This window comes from Trematomus bernacchii, unplaced genomic scaffold (genome assembly GCF_902827165.1).
Source record: "Trematomus bernacchii unplaced genomic scaffold, fTreBer1.1, whole genome shotgun sequence".
Taxonomy (NCBI): Eukaryota; Metazoa; Chordata; class Actinopteri; order Perciformes; family Nototheniidae; genus Trematomus; species Trematomus bernacchii.
Genome location: NW_022987582.1, coordinates 4,576,111 through 4,596,036, shown reverse-complemented (window position 1 = coordinate 4,596,036; position 19,926 = coordinate 4,576,111). Strand labels below are relative to the sequence as shown.

Sequence of the window (19,926 nt, the reverse complement as noted above, 5' to 3'; positions counted from 1 at the left end):
TGATGTGTAATGGCTAGGACTATCTGACTTTACGGACTCGAATGCAGTCTATGTGGAAGGGAAATGCCGCTCCACCAGTTACAAGAGTTAAGATTGTAATTGAGGAAGGACGTTTGTGTTTAGGAACTGAGAGCAATGCACGTTAATCATTTTTAGACATCTGTTTATAAGGAGTGTTTGAATAAAATCAAGTCTGCCAGCCACTGAGCCTCTTCACTGCAGCAGTTGGGGGTTGAATGTCGTGCTCAAGGGCACCTCAGTGATGGGAGGAGCAAGCTTGTTCTTCTGTTTCACTTACACATTAAAATGCAAGCTTCATAAAATACTTGACAACACAGAATTTTACTTATTTAAGAAGCGACAATGCACGTTAATTATTAAAAGCATTTTAGTTGATCATGCATGTGTGCCATATTTAACCATAGAGGCTAATTTTCATCTGCAGTTCATGGCATTAAAAAAGACATAGAAAAAGACATGAGCACATTTTAAGACAATTGCACAATTAGCACAATTACAGCACATATTAAAGCACATATGCCCAATTAAAAGCACATTAATACAACACATAAACACACAATAGACAAAAAAACACGTACATTAGCACAGATAAATCTAATAGGCACAGATCATTTGAAAAATAAGGATGAAGCCCATAGTCAAAAAGCTCTTGTGCTCTTATTTTCAATTTGTCAACTAGATGTAATGTCTTGTTTTTGCCACATGGTGTCTCTATTGGTCACATAATCAGGTAAAACAACAAGTAATTTTTGTCTCTGCAGCTAGTTTCATGTGATGACTTCTGTGTGACTTAGAGAACTGAGAATAGGAGTGAAAGGTCTACCAGAGAATAACACTTTGAAAAGCCATTCCGCTACATTACTCAGAAAATGGCACAGTTTTATCCACAGCCTCTCCTGCTATTATTGCTGTTAAATATATCAGAGTGCAGAGGTGAGTAAGTCCCTAGATATTTTATTTACCAAATTCAGAATGTCATTTATTTTGTATAGCCTGGATACAAAATAGGTATACACCAATTGTGACTGTATTTAAAATTGAAGGGTATCACATATATTTTCCTTTTTAATAGCTGATGTAATAATATGTTTGACATCTTCCTTGTATTGTGAAATCTTGAATCATCTGCTTTACAGGTCTGACACTAAATGTTTTAGTGCGTGCTATATGAAAACCCTATATACAGGTATTTTTCTTAAATAATCCTATTTTTTATCTCTTATTTTGTTAAAGGTGGCTCACTAGTGTTAGTGTCTGCTTCTCTAGGAGAAGACGTAGTTCTCCCTTTTTCTGATCCAGTCATGACTGATAAGGACACGTGCTTTAGAGTCAAATTGATTAAACATGCAACAGATTCCAGTCAGATGAAGGTGATCCTTGCCAGGCCTGAAATATCCAAATTCAAGGATGCTCAACGTGTGAAATGGCAAGCTGATAAAAACGGACACATGTCTATTACTCTGACAAAATCACAAAAATCTGATGAGGGACTGTACGGATGTGAAATCTGGAAAGGCTGGGATTCTATTCTTGTCAAAAACATATCTTTGAAAGTGAAAGGTAATGTCACACTTTATATCTTTCTTATTTTCGCTCTCTTAAAAATATCTCCCTCTAAAGTATTACACAAATCTATCCTCTTTCAGACTGCAAAAACCTCCAGCCAGTAAAGGCAGCTCTCAGCACCCCCGTTACCCTGAACTGCCCTGTGGACAAAACAGCAGGACAACAAGGACCCCCAAATATCTCCTGGGCAATGCTGAAAGGAGGCAACCCGGTACCTTTCAACTCTAAAAGTGATGCAATAAATGGGAAATCAGTAACTATCCAGTCTATGAATAACACTGACAGCGGTTGGTACAGATGTAATTACACGCTTGATCAAACCCAGCGCTGCTTTGATATTAACCTACTGGTCTCAGGTAAGATTTTAAACTATTTGGTTTTATAACTGACAACAAATGACAGTATACATGACTCCAATGTACCTTTTCTGTTTCTTTCAGAAGAGGAACAAGTTGTTGTGGACACAACGGTTCCAGGTACTGCAACAAAAACTCTAATATTTGACATCTTAATGTAATTGCATGAATCATTTTGTGTTCAATCTGCTATTGTAACTAATGGATCCTCTTCAGGACTGACAACCAGTGAGATTATTTTGGAAAGCGATAAGGAAAGGATCAGTGAAGTATTTTTGGCAGTTGTTGTGGCTTCAGTCATTACTGCGATTGCCATAATGGCTGCCCTGATGGGATTGTTCATCTACTGCAGACGTAACTCCCAGGCGGTTACACAGCAAACTCAGAGGCCTCCAGCAGGTTTGATCTATCTTTTATTTCAGTAATTTTCTTGAGCCTCCAGTTTGGTTAAGTGTAAATGGCTTTTTGTTCTCTTGTTGTCCAACAGGTTCTCCTATAGAGTATGGTGGTTATGAGATTGTGAACACCCTTTCAGAGAGTGAGCACCATCTTATATTCTAACTATTTTCTTCAGTCTAGTAACTATGACCGCTTTGGGTTTGTTTTCCACTTCTCTGACAACTTTTTCACTGTATCACACAGACCGTACAAATGATCGATTCGACAGTCTATACCAACACTCCCCAGATGAAAGCCTGTGTACTTGTGAGTAACTCAAATTATAACTACTCTTTTAAAATCAAACTTTAACTCTCAGTATATCCAAATAGACAAATAACACAATTCTGTCCTTCATTGCAGTCTGGAATGAGTAGTTCTCCGTCTGCTCAAGACATACAAGAAGATTGACCTTGTGATTCTCCTGCTTATATTTACACATCAGAAACATGTAACATCTTCTAACCTGTAAAGTGTTTGTCTTGTGAGGGAGAGAAACTAAGACGTATATGGAGCAGCATGGAAAATGTGTACACTGTGAAACATGAACAATGCTAGCCTCTGCTTTCACTTTGAATGTTGAAAATACTTTAACACTGTTTTGTTAATTCATCTAATCATCTGTATTCATTTAATTGCAATGAAGGCCTGTTGAAGATTAAAAATGTCCTTTAATATGTTATCCAATTTAAATCAATATCTGTTGGATTTTCAATGATAATTAAAAAGGAGTCATAAGAACTGATCTAGGAAAGTATTCTTATTTAAAACAATGGATAGTTGCAATCAATGTTATACATTTGTATTAACCTTTAGTTTACAGCCTGTAATAAATCATAAAAACTGTCAGTTGTGGTGACAGCTCCTCTTTCGGTGTGCCTGTGCTGGTGTGGTCCCTCGATATGTTTTTCTTGAATGACCTCGTAAATATGAGTCTGTGTAGAGAAACACTGGAGTTATATCACTGGAATATCAGACACAAAGGTTATTTTATCATTTTTATCTCTTACCATTCCAATACTTGGCTGTTCATTTTCTGCAAAGAGAAAAGTAAGAAAACAGCAGCCATTTAGGTATAATTTCATTACAGTAGATGTACTGAAAGTTGTGCAGCTCCTTAACTGCTCTCACTACCTGTATTTGTGTTGTGCTTCCTCTTCATGTACATGTAAAGTCCAATGGCAGATATACACATCAGGAGGGCTAGAGGAACAGCTACCCTGGCGTTTGCAGAACTGCAGATGTGGAATAACTATCACTTTTAGTTTCCCATAAACATTTGTTGAATTCATTTAGGAGAAAAGGCAACATTAACACAAGGTATACTTACGGTCAATAGAGCGCCATTTCTTTGACGCCATGACTCTCCCCTCTCTTTGTATAGAGCAAGTTAATTCACCAGTAACAGAAAGCACTGGGAGAAACAGCTTGTTTAGAAGAGTGTTATTGACATGTATTAAACCGCTCTGCCAGCTATTGTGGTTTCCTCCAGACCAAAGTAAATCGAAGTCTTTTCCACATTCTTTAGAGCAGGTGAGCACACAAGTCAATGTGAGATTATCTCCTCCTGGCACACACTCTGAAGTAACTGTAAAGACAAACATGATAGAAAAGAATTTAATAGCAAAGTAAATACAGCATGCTCTGTATCGGCACTTATAGAGTGTCAATACTCACCATCGAGGGTATGCAGCCTGATTTTGTTAAACACCTTTTGCTCATCTGTAGAGTCTGAACAGTGGTATTTTCCTGCATTTAAAGCCCCCACTTTGGTAATGACAAGTTTGACATTTATTCAAATGCAATGCCTCTGTTTGGCCTCCATAAAGCGAGATATTATCATCTGTCAGGGTCCTTTCACCCACAGCCCACTTCACGCCCACGCTGAGGGAGGAAGTGTTTCCACATGAAAGTGACACTGACTCAGTGAACACTTCCTCTACCATCTGAGGTGGAATCTGGAAGTGGAGTTTGGTACCTTTGTTGTTGTATACGTGATGGTGGCTTTAACCATTTCATTCTGAGTCAGCTGGCATTTCCATTTTCTGTGATGGTCTGTACGTTTTTTAGTGATGATCAGTTTAGAGAAGCATTTCGAGGGATATTTGAACTGAAATCTATCCCCGTTTAATGGTGTATTAACTTCTGTGATCCACTTGATATGTATCCCTTTGTTGTTACAAGCAACAAATGCTCTATGCATATTGAGGAAACACTGGAGTTCTATTGTGTCTTCCACAGGATTCGGGTTCTCAACAACTAAGGAATGAACATTATTAGTTCACACATGTGACTACTGTGATATTTAATTGAAATTGTTCAAGAATGGTTTGAGTCACTTACCTTTAAGAATCTGAAGTGAAACATTTGAATTGAGCACTCCATTGTCACAAGAGTAAAGTCGTGCATCATCGAGGACCAGGTGGTTAATCGTCAGAGAGCAGTCTTTTAGCAGGGCTACCCGTTCGGGGGCCGTTACCCTTCCAGCTTTCACCACCTCAGTGACTGTATGAAACTCTCCAGCCATGTTCCAGTTTACAGAGGAGCAGTGTTTGATTGAGGGCATGCCACATGGTAAAGTAATGCTATCTCCAAGTAAGGCAAACATAACCACATTATCTGTTGGAAAGGACAACATTTTATTTTAATTCCCATGTCATGGAAGTTGTTTGAACAATCTAATTTACATTGTGAGAGCACATTTTAGTGGGAAGTTGGTCGCCTCCATTATGAACTGATCTTGTTAATAACCATGTTTGGAAGTAAAATAACATTGAAATTACATTTGCTTCAGAATATTAGTAAGAAAAAAAGTGTAATTTTAATTATTAGTAATAGGACTACTTTTAGACCTATCTTTTGAAATCCTATAGTATCCTAATTTACTTTATAAAGTCACATTCGACGGCCTATATAATCCGTATCCGCAACATAATGAAGAATTGCGTCCTAATGGGAGTATGTTTGCCCCTATTTGTACCACAAAGAAGGTTGAAATGTGGCTACTGAAATTAAGCACCAGTTTATGCAGCACTACAGTATGCTGGGCGTCCCAAATCAAACACACCCACAACGTTTTGTGAACAGGTGCATGCTGGGTGTGGCTAGCATGCTAACATCTTAAAATGTTAGTAGTGTTTTCTGGCTTCTCTGGTAAACTTCTTTCTTCAGTGGGATAAAATGGCATGCTTTGATAACGAACGAGCTGAGGAATTGGACCTGGTGCGGATTTGTGGAGGAGTTTTCGGTGCAGACGCGTTCAGAAAGGTGAGTACACCAACACACATGGACCGTTGTATCCCTCCAAATCAACATTGCTAGTGGTTGTGGGCATGCCCTACTGGAGAATCTTGTGTTTTGTTTGTGGCTGCAGCTGATGTAGAGTTTCACATCTTGTCACATCTGTATTTCATGGTAATGCATTAAAGCTTACTTTATATAGTACTATACTCCTACCCCCACCCTTCAATAGTGTTGGTGAATCCCTCTTTTTGATGCACTATTATTGTATTTACTTGATGTTTTATGGTTGTCCTCGACTGAAGAAGTTAGTCAACTAACACTCATACAATTTAATTGACAGATCTGTTAAATGGAAAAAAGTATGTGCTTATAAGTTTCTTAGAAATAAGTATTTTTAGCGTTAAAGAAATAAAGTAAAACTGTGAAGAATTGACTAAAGTAATCTTAGTCAACTAAGACCAACATTACCAATTCATAGACTATCCCAAAACAAATGGCCTACAACAGATTAGAAGACATTATATTCTATATATTTACCAAATGACTGAAATCCAGCAGCTGCCTGGGTGAGAGAAAGAAGACTCTTATCCATGAAAAAGATGCCATCCTTCTAATAGAATATGTCTTCTCCTAGATTGTGTTGCTTATTCCAATATTGCTAAATCCTCTGATGACAGAAGTGTTTTAAGTCACATGTTAAGGAAATGAATCTTTTTTTATTTTAAGACCCACAGAGGCCCATGTTCATCTTTGCACGATACGCCTTCAACTCTATAAAAAACTGTGGCCACTTTACAAACAAATGCCTACTGTGTGATTTAAATGTAATATATCCCCTTTCTATCACGTGTGCAAACAACAAAACCCTCTAGTTATACACTGGTATTGTGGTTATCTTTCATCAGATTGATGCAGAACATAATTAATGTATAAATGCTGCACACACTTTTACCAGATGTGCCTTGAACCAAGGGAGGAGGACTGGTAACCTCAGAGTCAACTGGACATTTTCTTCAGGAGGAAGTTATTTCACTTTCTGTAGCACTCTCAGTGTTGGTCCACAGGGTGGTGCTGTCAGACTCTCTTATATTCTATTATTCGATCTAGTAGTATCTTTTACCAGTTTGCAGTGTACAATTTCTAGGTTTGGAATCAATTTTTTCATTCAAATGCAGCTTCACTTGAACTGTGTTTATTTGATCAAGATATCCTTCTTACGGATCCTCACTTCTTGTTTATATTTTAGGAAAAATGTGATTGATGACTCATATCATTTCCCCCCTCCACGGGTGATTCTGAGGCTGATTATTTGTACATATAAAATCTTTATGCAGTTTGATTCGCCCTTTAATACTAAACAAATAAACAAATGTTTATATATACATCTCAATATAGATGATTGAATATAACTTTTTAATACATTCAGAGCTATAAACCCAATAACTGACTATTTTAATCAGGATATTTAATACCACAGCCAAATAGAAAAATGTGTTGATTAGAGACATACCAATGAAGGTTCTGTAATGATACTTACATTTAAAAGTTTGTTAAAAAAAGTATTTGTTTTCACGGAAATAATATGTTTAAGCAACAAGCAAGCAGTACACCCTCTGTAGTTCAGGGATTAGTCTCAGGCCTCCGACATGCTACAACTGTGTAAGGTTTGACTTTGAGGACAACACTGGCAACCCCTCTCAGGTCGGGCAGAGAGGCTTTATTCTCAGGAGGGATGAAATGGAAATCTCTCAGCAAGTAGGCAGTGAACAGAAAGAGCTCCATTTTGGCCACGGACTCCCCCAGGCAGAGCCGAGCCCCCCCTCCGAAAGGAATCAGGGCACGGGTGGAGCCTCCTCCTCCCGCCAGAAATCGCTCTGAAAAATAAGAGAGAGTAGCTACTTTATTTGAGATCTGCTGAGCCAAGTGAAAGGAATGCACTTCACCTCACACAGTTGGAACAGTACCTGGTTTGAAGTTGTATGGGTCAGACCAAACTGCAGGATCATGGTGAGCTCCAAAAAGATTAGGAATGATGACTGTGTTCTTCGGGATGAAGTAACCTGCAATACTAAACATGCGTAGGAGTTATACATTTGCACAACTAAGTAAAACAGTGTTTTCATCCATACAAGTGGCCTTTGTGTATACCTGCTGACTGAAAGACCTGATCGCAAGAGGACCAACGTAGCTATGTCAATATAGTTATCTAACCATTAGTTAGCATTTTTTCAAATCTGGATCCAGATGCAAACTTAAAAACCTGGAAACAATGTGTTGCTTACTAGCTTTTTAATATATTCATGATTTAGCTGATTTGCAAAAACAAAGCCCATGCATAATTACTTTTTGCATACACTATTTAATGCAATTCATTCTTCATAGCCAATCTTAATGTATGCATTGCTTCAAACAGTGCCAAGTGGGTAAGATTTCAGAATTCACAATGCTCTGGTATTGGAACAACAAACAAATATTATGAGTGTAATATCGGATAAACATGGGTTTTTGGCAGTTTTCGAAACTATCTGTAATGTACCCACCTCTACCAATGCCAGTAAAACAATAGGATCTTATAGACAAAATATCTCGGTAAGTAGCCACTTGTCTTCAATAATTTCATCATCACTGCACATGATTCAGCTGACCTGCTGTCTCTGATGGCTCTGTGTGGCACAGCCAGCGGGGCGACTGGCCTCAGTCTGAGCACCTCGTTGATGAGAGCGCTCAGGACAGGAAGTCTGTGTCTGTCACTGTACTTGGGGTATCGTCCCTCTAGTACTGTGCACATCTCCTCATACACTTTGGTCTGCACCTGAAGATTTTAAAAAGAGCTTAGAAAGGCAATTAGATCATCGCCCAGTGTGTGTATATATACAGTGTTTAATGTGGAGATGTGCCCTGCCTCTGGCCTGTGCAACAGGAAGGCCACAGTCCAGTTGAGCCATGCTGCAGTGGTCTCTGTTCCCCCGATGAGAAGGTCCACAGTGGCCATGTGAACATGAATATCTGTCAGGCGCTGAAGACATTTTGTTTAGTATTTTTCATAGTACATTACATTTTAAGTCTTCAGTTAAGCTAACTTAATTCCCAGTGCAATTTGAATTGTGCTCCCCTAGAATTATGTAATTTGTACCTACCACTCCATGTTCTGTGTTGTGTTGTTTTTCAAGGCCCTGTAGGAGTGATCCTGTGATGGCATCCTCATGTCTTTTGTCTTGTGACTGCACATGTGACAAAGCAACAGCTGATTCAAATATATATATATATATATAAGGAAAAAACAGAGCTTGGACACATCCACCTTTCTGGATGCGAACACAATGAAAATATACTTGGTGCAATTATTGAACTTTGGCACTATAATACCATTTTTAAACAGACAAAACAATCTGATCTCCCCAAAGGCTACTATAGTGCAAATGTCTCATTTTATGATTGTGACATTTCACTATGATTTGTTCTTTTGGCATCTTTGACATTTGTTTTTACTGACCTTGTAATTGTTGAGATGTTCCTTTATAATTTCATCTCTCTTGGCCACCTCTTTCAGAAGACGGGAAAATACAGGATTGGGCAATTTCTTTGAGAGAACAAATGACGTAATCTGTGAATTCTCACTCAAAAGATGTTTGTTGGTTTTTCCGATGATCTTTGGTCAAGAATGAATATTTACTGACTCTGAGCAGTGGAAAGGAGTCCAGAGCAGAAATCCAGGAGGAGCCCCACAGGGCAACAATCTCATTCAGACAGCTGTGCAGCTGCTGCAGCTCCGAAGAAGTCTTATTATACTAGAAAACAGATAGAAAATATCATTTTGTTTCATTTTTTAACATATCCTAACAGAAAAATGCCCTGTTTAGCAACAAAATAGTACATTATGAATGCACTAATGGAATCTAAGCTTCTAAATAGGACAACATAAACAGGCAACCAAGCATTGGCATGCCACAACCTCAACTGTTCATTGATGCAAAGCAGATTTTGCAATCCATCTTCGACCCTCCGAGGATAACACTTTGCTGTGGGAAGAAGGATACTCACTTCTTTTCCAAAAGCCAAAGTGGTGATGACATTACTGGCTGCCACTGTGAAATCCTCTGAGAGATCTACAGCGCTGCCTTGATAGTCCATCAACACCTAAACAGCGAACAAACAATGCTTTGTCTTTTGAGTCTGACCACTCTGGAAATACCCCCAACATCTTGTTTGTTCTGCCATCAAATACAGGCCATTATGTGTTTCAAATAGTGAATCCACTGTTGTATAATTAGTTTCTCTTGTGTTCTGTACCTTTCTCAGATGCAGCGCCTGTCTTTCGATCACACTATGCAACGATTTCTGGCAGCAACGCTGCAAAGCACTGTGGACGAGGCGACGGTGTGCCCTCCACTCCTCATTATAGTCCCCCAGAGAGATGGTATGCCCTCCCCCAGACACAATATCACCTAATTCAAGTCAGGAGGGGTTAAACAATGATACAATGATTATGCACACACTGCAATGCATGCATTGCAAAAAGCTTCAAGCTGTTTACCTGTGTATGAAACTGGTCTCCCTGCAAAGTCTGACCATTTTTTCACCAGTGCTTCTCTTATGACTTCACTACTGTTTAGTACCACCATGGCTGAAAAACACAACAGGGTTTTGTACTATCTAGAGAAAACATATTTTAAAAAGTTGTGCAAAATCCATAAATCTGAAATGGGATGTTTACTTGTGTTTCCACATTTCAGGCGGTAGATGTTTCCATACCGCTGTGCCAGATTGGTCAGGTGAATTGGCAGATGATCATGTGTCAGCTCCATCATATTGCCTATCAGGAAGAAGCTGGGAGGACCTGGGAGGGAAGGAGATGAGGAGTGGGGGAGCAACTGATGGAGATTCTGCAGCAGTCCAGCTTTAACTACCGGATGAAAGATTTTGGAAAGAAAAAGGTAAAACGAGGAATGCATAATAAAATCCATTAGAACTCATCCAGGTCAGGGGTTTACTATTGTTTGGTGCTTTGAGAAAATGTCCTGTTCATTTTATTGTACAACCAGTTTGTTAAAATATACAGTTAATGGCAACAAATAGATAAATACCTGTTAACTTACTTCCCTTGTGGTTTTCCTTTAAAGATGTGTCTCTCTTACAAGTAATCAGTACCATCAACAGCAGCAAAACTAGGATCACAGCTCCCACAGTGATCACTGATATTTCCATTGCCATTATGTGTCTTCCTGCTGGTGTCCCTCTTCAGAAAGGTTGTCAGCACACTGCTTGCCCCTCTTATAGTCTGCTCATCACTATCTTAGCCAGTCAGGTTAAAACAATGTTGATGTTTTCACTCAAATCAAGGACCTTTGACTATTTTGTATGTCAACAAATCTGATAATGAGATTAATGCGACACATGAGACAGAGTGATACATATAGCCAGGACTTCCTGAAGGGCATGATAACACTTCACAGTTTACGCAATGGTAAGTTATGTTGGCATTTGTTTTCTTTAAACACAGGGTTTGAGTTTTTTAAATCACTGTTACAAAACCAAAAAAGGACACATCAGACCCACATTAGCCACATTTATTCCAATGGAGTGAGACAGTGCATATTCAATTACAGTAGTAGTGGGGTGGCATACCGTGGTGGTGCTCAAGAAAGTATTACTCAATACACTGTGTTGAGATGGACCGGTCAGGCATAACAGAGGATACAACATTTAAAATACAACATTTTCCCTCTCTTTTGGTGTATTTCCAGAAAATAACAGATCAGAAAAAAAAGTTTGGACATTGAATCAAATGTTCTGATAGCTGTCGTTAAAGCTATCGAAACCACTGTACATGCAATTTCAGTTGGAAAGTGACATGCAGCAACTGTGAGATCCACTGTCTTCTGGATTTCTGAACCTTTTATTCTCTGTCAGATGTATTGAGACTGTCCTTAGCCATGGGTGGCAGGAGAGAATCTGGCCGGTCTGAACTTCATCTCAGTGAAGGCAATGGAAGAGTCTTTACCTTTCCAGTCTATCCAGACCACTCCCTGTGTCAGAACAGAGACAAAAAGTGATGTTTGGTTAGGTTTTTGTATCATAGAAGATGTTTAAAGTTCAATAGTATATGCCCAGGTTGATGAAGTGTACCTGATTATTACTATTGATGCCGTAAAGACCGTTGAGGTTGGTCTTGTAGCAGTTCTTGTACCACCAGCCTCCCATGTAGGCCCTGGCACAGTGGATCCCCAGAGGATCAGTGTCCTTGTCGCGGGTTGAGAATGGACGTCCATTATGGTACCTCATGGAGTCACCTGAGAAAAAGTGACATTAAGGTATAAATTATTCACGTTTTAACAGTATAATATAGTTTACACTGCACATTTCACGTTCAGTATGGTTTTTACCTGCAGTTCCAGTGTAGCCAGACACTGCAAGAGTGTAGTGCCTCTCGGCTGAATCAATGGTGAAGTTGGCGTAGTGAGCGTAAGCGGTGTCATTTCCAGATTGCAAATCCACTCTCAGACTCACAGGGCCAACACTGGTCAGGTTGTGAAGGAGCTCATTTCCTAGTAGTGGTAGAAGGAACAGTTGAGGCAAATGTATTCAAAATCTATATTCTGGTGCATATGTGATGAAAATAAGGACTTGATATATCTGTACCGAGCCAGAAGTCTTCGCTGAGGTTTCCAAAACCAGCGCTGTATTCATTCCATGTTCTGTAGAAATCAGTTTTTCCATTCATCCTCCTCTGGAAAACCTAAAAACACACATCAGATGTTTACTATCAAATCCATTCTGCCATTTCCTCACCACAAAATATTCAGATATCAACTGTTTGTCACCGTCCAGCCACCGCCATCAGTCTCCATGTCACAGTAGACTCTGACTGCTCCTCCCTCTTTTCCATATGGGTAGACATCCACCTCTCCTGAATGCAGAGCTCCATTGAGCAGCTCCTGAGAGCACTCGGTAGGGAAGGGGAAACGCAGTTTGCCTAAGGCATGAAACAAAAAATAAATAAAAATAATAACTTATAAAGCTAAAGTATTGGTACTGGGCAGATAAGCAGGGACTGTGTTAGTTGAAGTACAACACCTGTGATGAATTCTGTAGTGACAACAGATGTGTATTGTCCTTCTCTCTCGCCTTGTACCAGAACAATGTAGCGTGACATTGGCAACAACCCTGTCAGCTTATACTCTGTGGTGGATTGATCCAGGATCACCTCCTAATGTATACACAAAAAAGCACACTTAGTTTGTAAATGTCATTCATTTTTTTTAACTATGTGAGAATGATAAGCGAATATTATTCACCTTTGTCTCCTCTCCTGCCACCTGGTAGATCAGTCTGTAGCTGTAATAAACCACAGTGGATGTTCTCCATGCTATCACCGCAGAGCGAGTACCCACTTCACTGGCTTTAACCACTGAGAGACACAAACATATTTTTAGTAAGCAAACTATACACACAAACTATGCAGACAATGGCAAGGAAACAATCCCTGTCCTGGTAAATGTATTCCCTTTTCTACTCACGATTAGGTGTGGTGAAAGTAGTAGAGATGGCCATGCTCTGCAGACTGTCCTTCTGACTCAGCACTTTGACTGTGTACACCGTGCCTCTCTGCAGGCCTCTCAGCTGGTGCTCCACTGAGCTTCCAGACAGCATCACTGTCACTGTCACATTAGGAGCTGTGGCAAGAAGGAGAAATAATAACAGTATTTAATCTTGAAAACGTTGTTATTTATCATTCTGGTAATATTGCCACACTCACTTTTAGAGGACTCGTAGCTGATGATGAAGCGGTCTACTTTCCCCAGACTTGGTGTCCATTGCAGCACAGCTTTGGTATCTGTCACATTGACAACTTGCAGATGTGTTGGAGGAGCGGGCACTGCAGTGAAGAGTCAATCCACAATGTGTTTATATGATTTTCATGTGTTAAGACAAACAAAAAGTGACTGTAGATATTAGAAAATGTATCTAAGTACCTGTGGTCATAAGGGATGTTAGGATGTCACTCTGTGTTCTGCCTTGTGTAGTCGTTACAATGATAATGTAAGAGGTTCCGGCAGACAGCTTTGACAGAACCACGTAAGATTGATGAGACTCCACGGTCACAAAGCGGCTCTCCCCTAACAGAATAATCACAATTATCACAAAGAAAGAAATGTACTCTTCCCAATATAAAAAATCCCCACTGACGGAAATGTAGGGGATTTTGAGCTAAGATGCAGTATAAATGCAGGGCTTTGACAAACCTGTGATGATGTTGGTGTACGTCACCCTGACGCCTGAGAATGTGGTCTTTGGTTTGGACCAGGAAACATTGAGGGAAGAATCTGTTACATCGCTGAAAACCATCTCTGTGGCTGGCTCAGGCCCTGAAGACAGAAAACAAGGAGATTCTTATTCTCATGTAACACTGCTAAAATGAAGGAATTATTCTTAAAATAAAAACGTCATACAACATACAAAATAAATTTATTTTACCTGTAATTGCAGTTGCTTTATGAGTCTTTGATTTCCTCTCAGCTGCAGAGCCATATACTTGAAGAACATATGCTGTATTTGCCCGAAGGTTACTGAACTCTACAGAGCGCACGCTGCCAGGGACCACCATAGAGATCCTCTTTGTTTCAGTTTTGCCACTAGCTGCAGCTGCTTTACCAGAGGCAGCAGTTGTGTTGGTGCTCTCACTCTGTACCTGGACTTCAGTTGTGTTCTTAGCTGTGGAGGCTGCGTCTCCTTCAAGAGCTACTTCTTCCATTTCCTCGTGGTTCTCTTCGTCGCCCTCTGTTCGGGGCTCTGTTCTGATCACGGTGAAGTTCTTGAACATCCCTTGTGGTGCTGACCATGTGACAGTGAAGCTGTAGGAGGATATGTTTACGACCTTTACAGAGCCTAATCCAGATCCTCCCGCCTTCCTCGCGGAGTCATGGGTGGTTGATACCAAAGTAGAATTCACTAGATACTGACTCTTCTGCACGTCTTTCTCTTTCTCAACTTTGCCAGCGACAGTGTTTCTGTTGTCTACAGATTGCACATTTGTGGTTTCTACTTTTACTTTCTTGGTGCGTTTAGGTCCAGATGATTGAGTTACATTCTTCTCAGCCAGTGTGGACTGCTCCATGGTCTCCTTCCCTGTTCTGGTTCTGTTTGCTCCAACACCCTTGGTCAGAATGGTCACAATTTTAGCTGTGCTATTAGATTTCTTCACAATACTCTGAGTTACATTCGTTTGAGGTTGGTCTTTTAGCTGGTTTGTTTTAGGATGTGCTTTGTCTTTGGTTCCATCTTCAACAAGCTTATTGTCAGGTTTTTGGAGGAACTTTTTAGATGTTGTTTTGCCTTTGCGGGCCTCTTCCTGCTTTCTGCCCTCATGTTTCAACAGAACCTGACCAAGTGTTGGGAGACTGGTCTTTTTGCCACTTGTCTTTGTAATAGTGATTTTGTTAACGGAGGATTCTTTTTTAGCACCTGCTTTAGAATTAGTAGCCACTTTGGTTTTAGTGGTGGTCTCTTTGACGTCAGACGCCTTCTTCTGCTCTTTCTTCTGGACAAGTGTGTTCTCTACTGTGTTAATTTTCTCCTGCTTGTTTTCCTTGTCTTTGTTCGACTGCTTGGTCACTGTTTCCATGGTTACCTTGACCTTTCCTTTGGCAGTTTCTGAAATTGCAGAGTAGAGGTTACAATTAAAGTATGAATGAGAGTTAAAGATACAATTATCTCACTTACAATGATGTGCCTCTAATGCTACCAAATCCAAATACTGCAGACCTTTTACTTTTATGACACTCAGCTCCTTGTGCACACTTACTGCAGTCTGGACCGGTGAATCCCTGTTGGCAGATACATTTCCCCTTCTGACACTCTCCATTGCCACTACATCCATTTGGACAATTAGCAGAACATGGACCTGGGCGGCAAGAAAAACAACCAAAATTACTAAATCAACATCTCTGAGTTCTCAAATATGATATACTACTCAATATGACTGAATCCTACATTTCTCTTTAATGGAAGTCATCTCTCTTTCCAGTCGGGCCACGCGTCCTTGCAGCGCAGCCATCTCAGCGTCACATCCCCCGCTGCAGCTACCAGGCACCAAGCTGATCTTATGCGTCATCACCAGAGGCTCGCCAGGCTTCAACTTCAGCTCTTTGCCATTGTTTGAGTCACAGCCTTCACTGATGAACACCTTCATTGGTTTTGCAGAGGAAGGCTTTTCTTTGGTAGTGGTAGCGTTGGGAGCTTTGATTGCAGCGAGCTTATCTTTGTCAGCTGCATTTGCCGGTGTTGACTGAGCACTTTGATCTACTGTGAGGGCAGACTTGTCTTTGGTGGAAGGAGATTTAGCTACAACAGCCTGATTGACGAGGGTTGTGGGCTTATTTTTGGTGGTTTTAGCACCGGCGGGAGTAGCCTTTAACGATGTTGACTGATTTTGAACTACGGTGGGGGCAAGCTTGTCTTTGGCAGTCTTCCCATCACTGGTTGAAGGTGATTTCATTGAAACGGTCTGATTGACCAAAGGTTGGAGTTTGTCTTTGGTGGTTTTAGCTCCGCTGGCTGAGGCAGACTTTGTGGATGCTGACTTAACATTTGGAGCTACATTGGGGGCAGGCTTGTCTTTGCTAGCTTTCACTTCACTAACTGTAGAAGCCTTTACTGTTGCTGTGGCTATAGTGGATACAACTGTTTGATTGACTGTGTTTGGCTTCAGGGTCTGTTTGGTGAGGGCAGCAGTGGTTTTTGGTTTTGACAGGGCAAAAACTGCATTGGATTTGGTCGCGTCGCTTCCTGTGGAGTCTCTCCTCTCATTGGTCGGGGATTGAAAGCAGGGAAATGGGGTGAGAAGGAGGAGGAGTCCTAAAGTAAACAGCATTTTGAACCAGCAGCAGTAGCCTGCGATGGTATTGCCTTTGGTGAATTTGTATGTATGTTAGTATACAATTATTATTTCTTCCCCAATATTTCTGTGACCACTTGTAAAGTGGATTATGCCAAGTGTCTCCTAGAAATGAAAAAACAATGAAAAAGTGAGTTATTACCGAGTTGAATGCATGACATTTTATGACAAATCATTTTAGAACTTATTTTTTATCCAAAGAAAGGATTTGCACATTTTTTTTGCCAGCATCAGATTCACTGAGTTCCTTTTCACACCTTGTGCAAACTTCTACTGGCTATATGCTACACAGATCAAAAGAGACCTGACAGCAATGGCTAGAGTCCACTGAGACAAATGTAACATTTGTGATATTGGGCTGTATAAATAAACATTGATTGATTGATTGATAGAGCGAGTGACATTATTACATAATTTCTTATTTGGACCAAGAAACACATTTTGGCAAGTTTTCAGTCTTTGTGAAAGGTTATCTTGTCAAAAATAAAAGCACAACAAATAATTCTAAAATGCAGTTGTGCATCTCACTAAACATAATGTTTCTTTTATGTGACATTGTTTATTGAACAATCCTAATCCAATTTTCTCTGAGCACCAGTGCAAGACATTAGAACCAGTAAGCATCACGAGAAAATATATTGAGTTCATAAAAACTAATATAAATATACATTTTTTTCTAAACTGTGTCTACTTATACACAAGACAAAATAAATAAACCTAAAAAATTGTAGCAGTGTTTAATCAGCAAATACTTAATTTATTGGCTTGTCAAACTGAGTATAAATCTAAATGAGCTGATTTTAAACAGGAAGGAAGAAGGGGACTTGAGCTGGGGGTCTCTGCTGGGGAGACTTTGCAGAGGTAACAGAGCAGCACTGTATAGGACTGTGGGACACTGTAAGTCTTTCACTATACAGAAGGTTACATAATCCACCGAACCAACGACTCATAAAACCACAGAGAGAAATATGTCCAGCTTTGGCTTTAAAACAGCAGAAAGTCAAATAAATCATGTTTTAAGTAAACAAGTTAGATGTTGTGCCATATAGCAAGAACATTTTTGAAATGTTTCCTTGGTGCACAGATAAACTGCCTAATTGGCTGCGGTATCAAATGAATGAATAGCCCCTTTTCATTCACGAAATATAAATTGTTATATTATCACAGTATTAATCTTGATATAATGAAGAAAGCTTAAGGTAAAAGACAGAAGGAATAACAACTCCACATCATCTTGCACTAAGACTAACATCATATCACCCAATGCAATTAGTGCAGAAGGTCTTGTTAGCAGCTGAAACACGGTATTAAACAACATGACTGTTTCCAACAAATATAACACTGAAAATGATGTTCAACTCTAATATTATAATGAATAAGGAACTTACCAGAATATTGATGTTTCTTGGGCTTTATCTCGGTCTTTATGTTGCTCCCTCCATCTGAATGTAAAAGCTCACACAGACTTGCTGGTTATGATCAGGGAGGAAAAAGGTGAGAGAAAGTACCACCACTATAGAAAGGAGGAGAGTGATAAAGTCTGCTCCTACTTAAGGACCCCCTCCTCTTCCTCCACGCCTAGTGGTCCCACTTTCTCAACCACTATGACAAATATTTGTATTGGACTTTAAAAAGAGTTGCTTTTTTACACAAATATGAATATTAACAATGATCAAATACTCTCTTGTATTTAGTTTTTGCTTGCTGGTAGATTTAACATTTTAACTTCTTCTGATAGAATGATCCAAGAATTGTTGATGAACACATAAATAATACATCACATACACTTCAACTTTTTGTGTGTAATCCAACATATTTTCCAACATGTATTTTGTAAATTGTGTAACTTTTTATTATATTTTTTATTATATCATAACTTTTTTTTTACTTTAATACTTTTGAATGCATGTAACATATGTAACATATGTAACATTACGCTTCCTGTGCTGTAACAACGTAAATGTCCCCTCTGTGGGACTAATAAAGGTATTCTGATTCCGATATAATGTTATCAGACTTTTAGTGAACGTACAGAACGTTTTTCTCTCAAACCCACTCTCAGCACATACCAAGGCATTTGTTTGTCTTCTTTCATGTACTCTAACACAAAAATAGCCTGCATGTTCAGGTTTGTATGGCCGATGACAGTTATTCCAGTGTCTGCCGTATGTAACTTGACTTATCCCAGACATTGCTAACACCTAGACACAGCTTTGATTGAATAAAGCCGTGGTCTGAGAATCATGATTCAGCTGGAATACATAGCATAACACTGCAGGTATTCAGTGCGGACTCTGGGGGACAGGAACCTCTCGCTATATGAATTGGCTGTTTGTTGGAAGTAATGAGATGTAACTACGTGGGAGTTATGTAAGTGAAACAAGTATCCACCAGATTTAACGAATGCTCTGTGAAGGCTATGAATCTATGACCAATGGCCACCCACTATCCTACCTTTTGTAAGCCACATGAAGACAAATCACTGAAGGGTCTAGAGAAGAAGGGCACAAGTGACCTTTTCCTAACTTTACAGGAGAGCAAAAACAAAAGTGTATATTATTCAAGGTTTTTATATATCTAAAGATAATGTAGATACACTAACATCGATCAGTATTCAGTTGTTTTCAAAAAACCTCTTTAGGTTAACTATTGATTGCTCTTATAAACATTTATAATATTGAATTAAAACCTTGTCTGGTAACTAAAATAACATAATTTGCAGCAACTTGATCTCTTATTTCATGAAAATGTTGTTATGAATTCACCTGAGATAAATACATTGTAGATGCTACAAAGTATGTGATGGTCACACACAGTCTCGGTGGTAGAAAGTAACTTAGTATATTCACTTAAGATTTGTACTTAAGTATAATGTTAAGGAACTTGTACTTTACCATTTGATGCAACGTTAAACATCTACTCCACATTTCCAAGAGAAAATAGTACTTTTTATTCCACAACTATTGTTTGACTATTGTAGATACCCATTGTTAGTGATAATGTAATATTTACAATAATATGACACTTTTAAAAGAGCCACTCTGCACAAAGAGATCCTTTACATGAGACAGTGAGCACACAAAACCATTTTTGAATGACAGTTTTAAGACTCTGGCCAATGCAAAGAAAACAGCTCTCATATTCTGTTGCGGTTACATGTAATGATTCTATATATGTTACAGTGTGGGTATACAAGAAGCCTCACAGCAAAACATATTTGCCTCTAGATATTTTAGTTTCAAATGTGCTGAGATAACATGCTTTTCTTGGCATGTACATCATGTTCTGATACTGCAAGAAAACATACTTACAGTGCATAACTTCAGCATTGCAATGTAACAGACAATATATTACTGAATAAAGTTGATATGACATTTCCATATCAACTTTCAAATAATTGATGCAACA

At 39.3% G+C, this 19,926-nt stretch overlaps 3 protein-coding genes and 1 long non-coding RNA gene across 5 annotated transcripts; 1 reads left to right on the top strand and 3 right to left on the bottom strand.

The window, feature by feature from the left end:
* Positions 1 to 56: 56 nt before the first annotated feature.
* On the top strand, positions 57 to 3,230 carry LOC117480592. Its single transcript, XM_034127957.1, has 8 exons — positions 57 to 954; positions 1,255 to 1,581; positions 1,668 to 1,943; positions 2,028 to 2,063; positions 2,160 to 2,342; positions 2,431 to 2,481; positions 2,586 to 2,648; positions 2,745 to 3,230. Exons 1-8 carry the CDS (start codon positions 891 to 893, stop codon positions 2,756 to 2,758), a joined length of 1,014 nt encoding a protein of 337 aa, XP_033983848.1. The 5' UTR covers positions 57 to 890; the 3' UTR covers positions 2,759 to 3,230.
* On the bottom strand, positions 3,231 to 4,278 carry LOC117480594. 2 transcript variants are annotated; one of them, XR_004555667.1, is made up of 5 exons: positions 4,059 to 4,278; positions 3,712 to 3,969; positions 3,516 to 3,616; positions 3,392 to 3,417; positions 3,231 to 3,316 (listed from the first exon to the last, which is right to left on the bottom strand). It is a non-coding gene; the product is annotated as an uncharacterized LOC117480594 (long non-coding RNA). The 2 variants fall into 2 exon arrangements; XR_004555666.1 differs by having other exon boundaries at positions 3,712 to 4,278.
* A 2,675-nt stretch (positions 4,279 to 6,953) lies between these two features.
* On the bottom strand, positions 6,954 to 10,841 carry LOC117480591 (steroid 21-hydroxylase). The gene is made up of 12 exons (XM_034127956.1): positions 10,721 to 10,841; positions 10,339 to 10,527; positions 10,159 to 10,248; positions 9,915 to 10,069; positions 9,666 to 9,761; positions 9,302 to 9,412; positions 9,118 to 9,204; positions 8,762 to 8,845; positions 8,527 to 8,640; positions 8,270 to 8,436; positions 7,589 to 7,692; positions 6,954 to 7,498 (listed from the first exon to the last, which is right to left on the bottom strand). The coding sequence occupies exons 1-12, from the start codon at positions 10,833 to 10,835 to the stop codon at positions 7,245 to 7,247; spliced, it is 1,566 nt and encodes a 521-aa protein (XP_033983847.1). The 5' UTR covers positions 10,836 to 10,841; the 3' UTR covers positions 6,954 to 7,244.
* Positions 10,842 to 11,176: 335 nt separating this feature from the next.
* LOC117480582 (tenascin-like) lies at positions 11,177 to 15,735 on the bottom strand. The gene is made up of 15 exons (XM_034127938.1): positions 15,615 to 15,735; positions 15,344 to 15,525; positions 15,227 to 15,288; positions 14,100 to 14,134; positions 13,868 to 13,990; positions 13,598 to 13,741; positions 13,381 to 13,500; positions 13,142 to 13,297; positions 12,920 to 13,032; positions 12,699 to 12,831; positions 12,446 to 12,597; positions 12,264 to 12,360; positions 12,008 to 12,169; positions 11,751 to 11,914; positions 11,177 to 11,650 (listed from the first exon to the last, which is right to left on the bottom strand). Exons 1-15 carry the CDS (start codon positions 15,733 to 15,735, stop codon positions 11,552 to 11,554), a joined length of 1,863 nt encoding a protein of 620 aa, XP_033983829.1. The 3' UTR covers positions 11,177 to 11,551.
* Between the last annotated feature and the right edge of the window lie 4,191 nt (positions 15,736 to 19,926).

Bases quoted from the DNA above. Each gene is read 5' to 3' on its own strand.
- LOC117480592 (XM_034127957.1), top strand. From the start codon at position 891: ATGGCACAGTTTTATCCACAGCCTCTCCTGCTATTATTGCTGTTAAAT. The intron at 1,582-1,667 runs GTAATGTCACAC...ATCCTCTTTCAG, and splicing joins CATATCTTTGAAAGTGAAAG to ACTGCAAAAACCTCCAGCCA. The intron at 2,482-2,585 runs GTGAGCACCATC...TGTATCACACAG, and splicing joins TGTGAACACCCTTTCAGAGA to ACCGTACAAATGATCGATTC.
- LOC117480591 (XM_034127956.1), bottom strand. From the start codon at position 10,835: ATGGCAATGGAAATATCAGTGATCACTGTGGGAGCTGTGATCCTAGTT. The intron at 10,528-10,720 runs GTAAGTTAACAG...TTCATCCGGTAG, and splicing joins AAAGGAAAACCACAAGGGAA to TTAAAGCTGGACTGCTGCAG. The intron at 10,070-10,158 runs GTAAACAGCTTG...GACTTGAATTAG, and splicing joins GAGACCAGTTTCATACACAG to GTGATATTGTGTCTGGGGGA.
- LOC117480582 (XM_034127938.1), bottom strand. From the start codon at position 15,735: ATGACGCATAAGATCAGCTTGGTGCCTGGTAGCTGCAGCGGGGGATGT. The intron at 13,501-13,597 runs GTACTTAGATAC...TCTTCACTGCAG, and splicing joins AACATCCCTTATGACCACAG to TGCCCGCTCCTCCAACACAT. The intron at 11,915-12,007 runs GTAAAAACCATA...ACTTTTTCTCAG, and splicing joins TGGCTACACTGGAACTGCAG to GTGACTCCATGAGGTACCAT.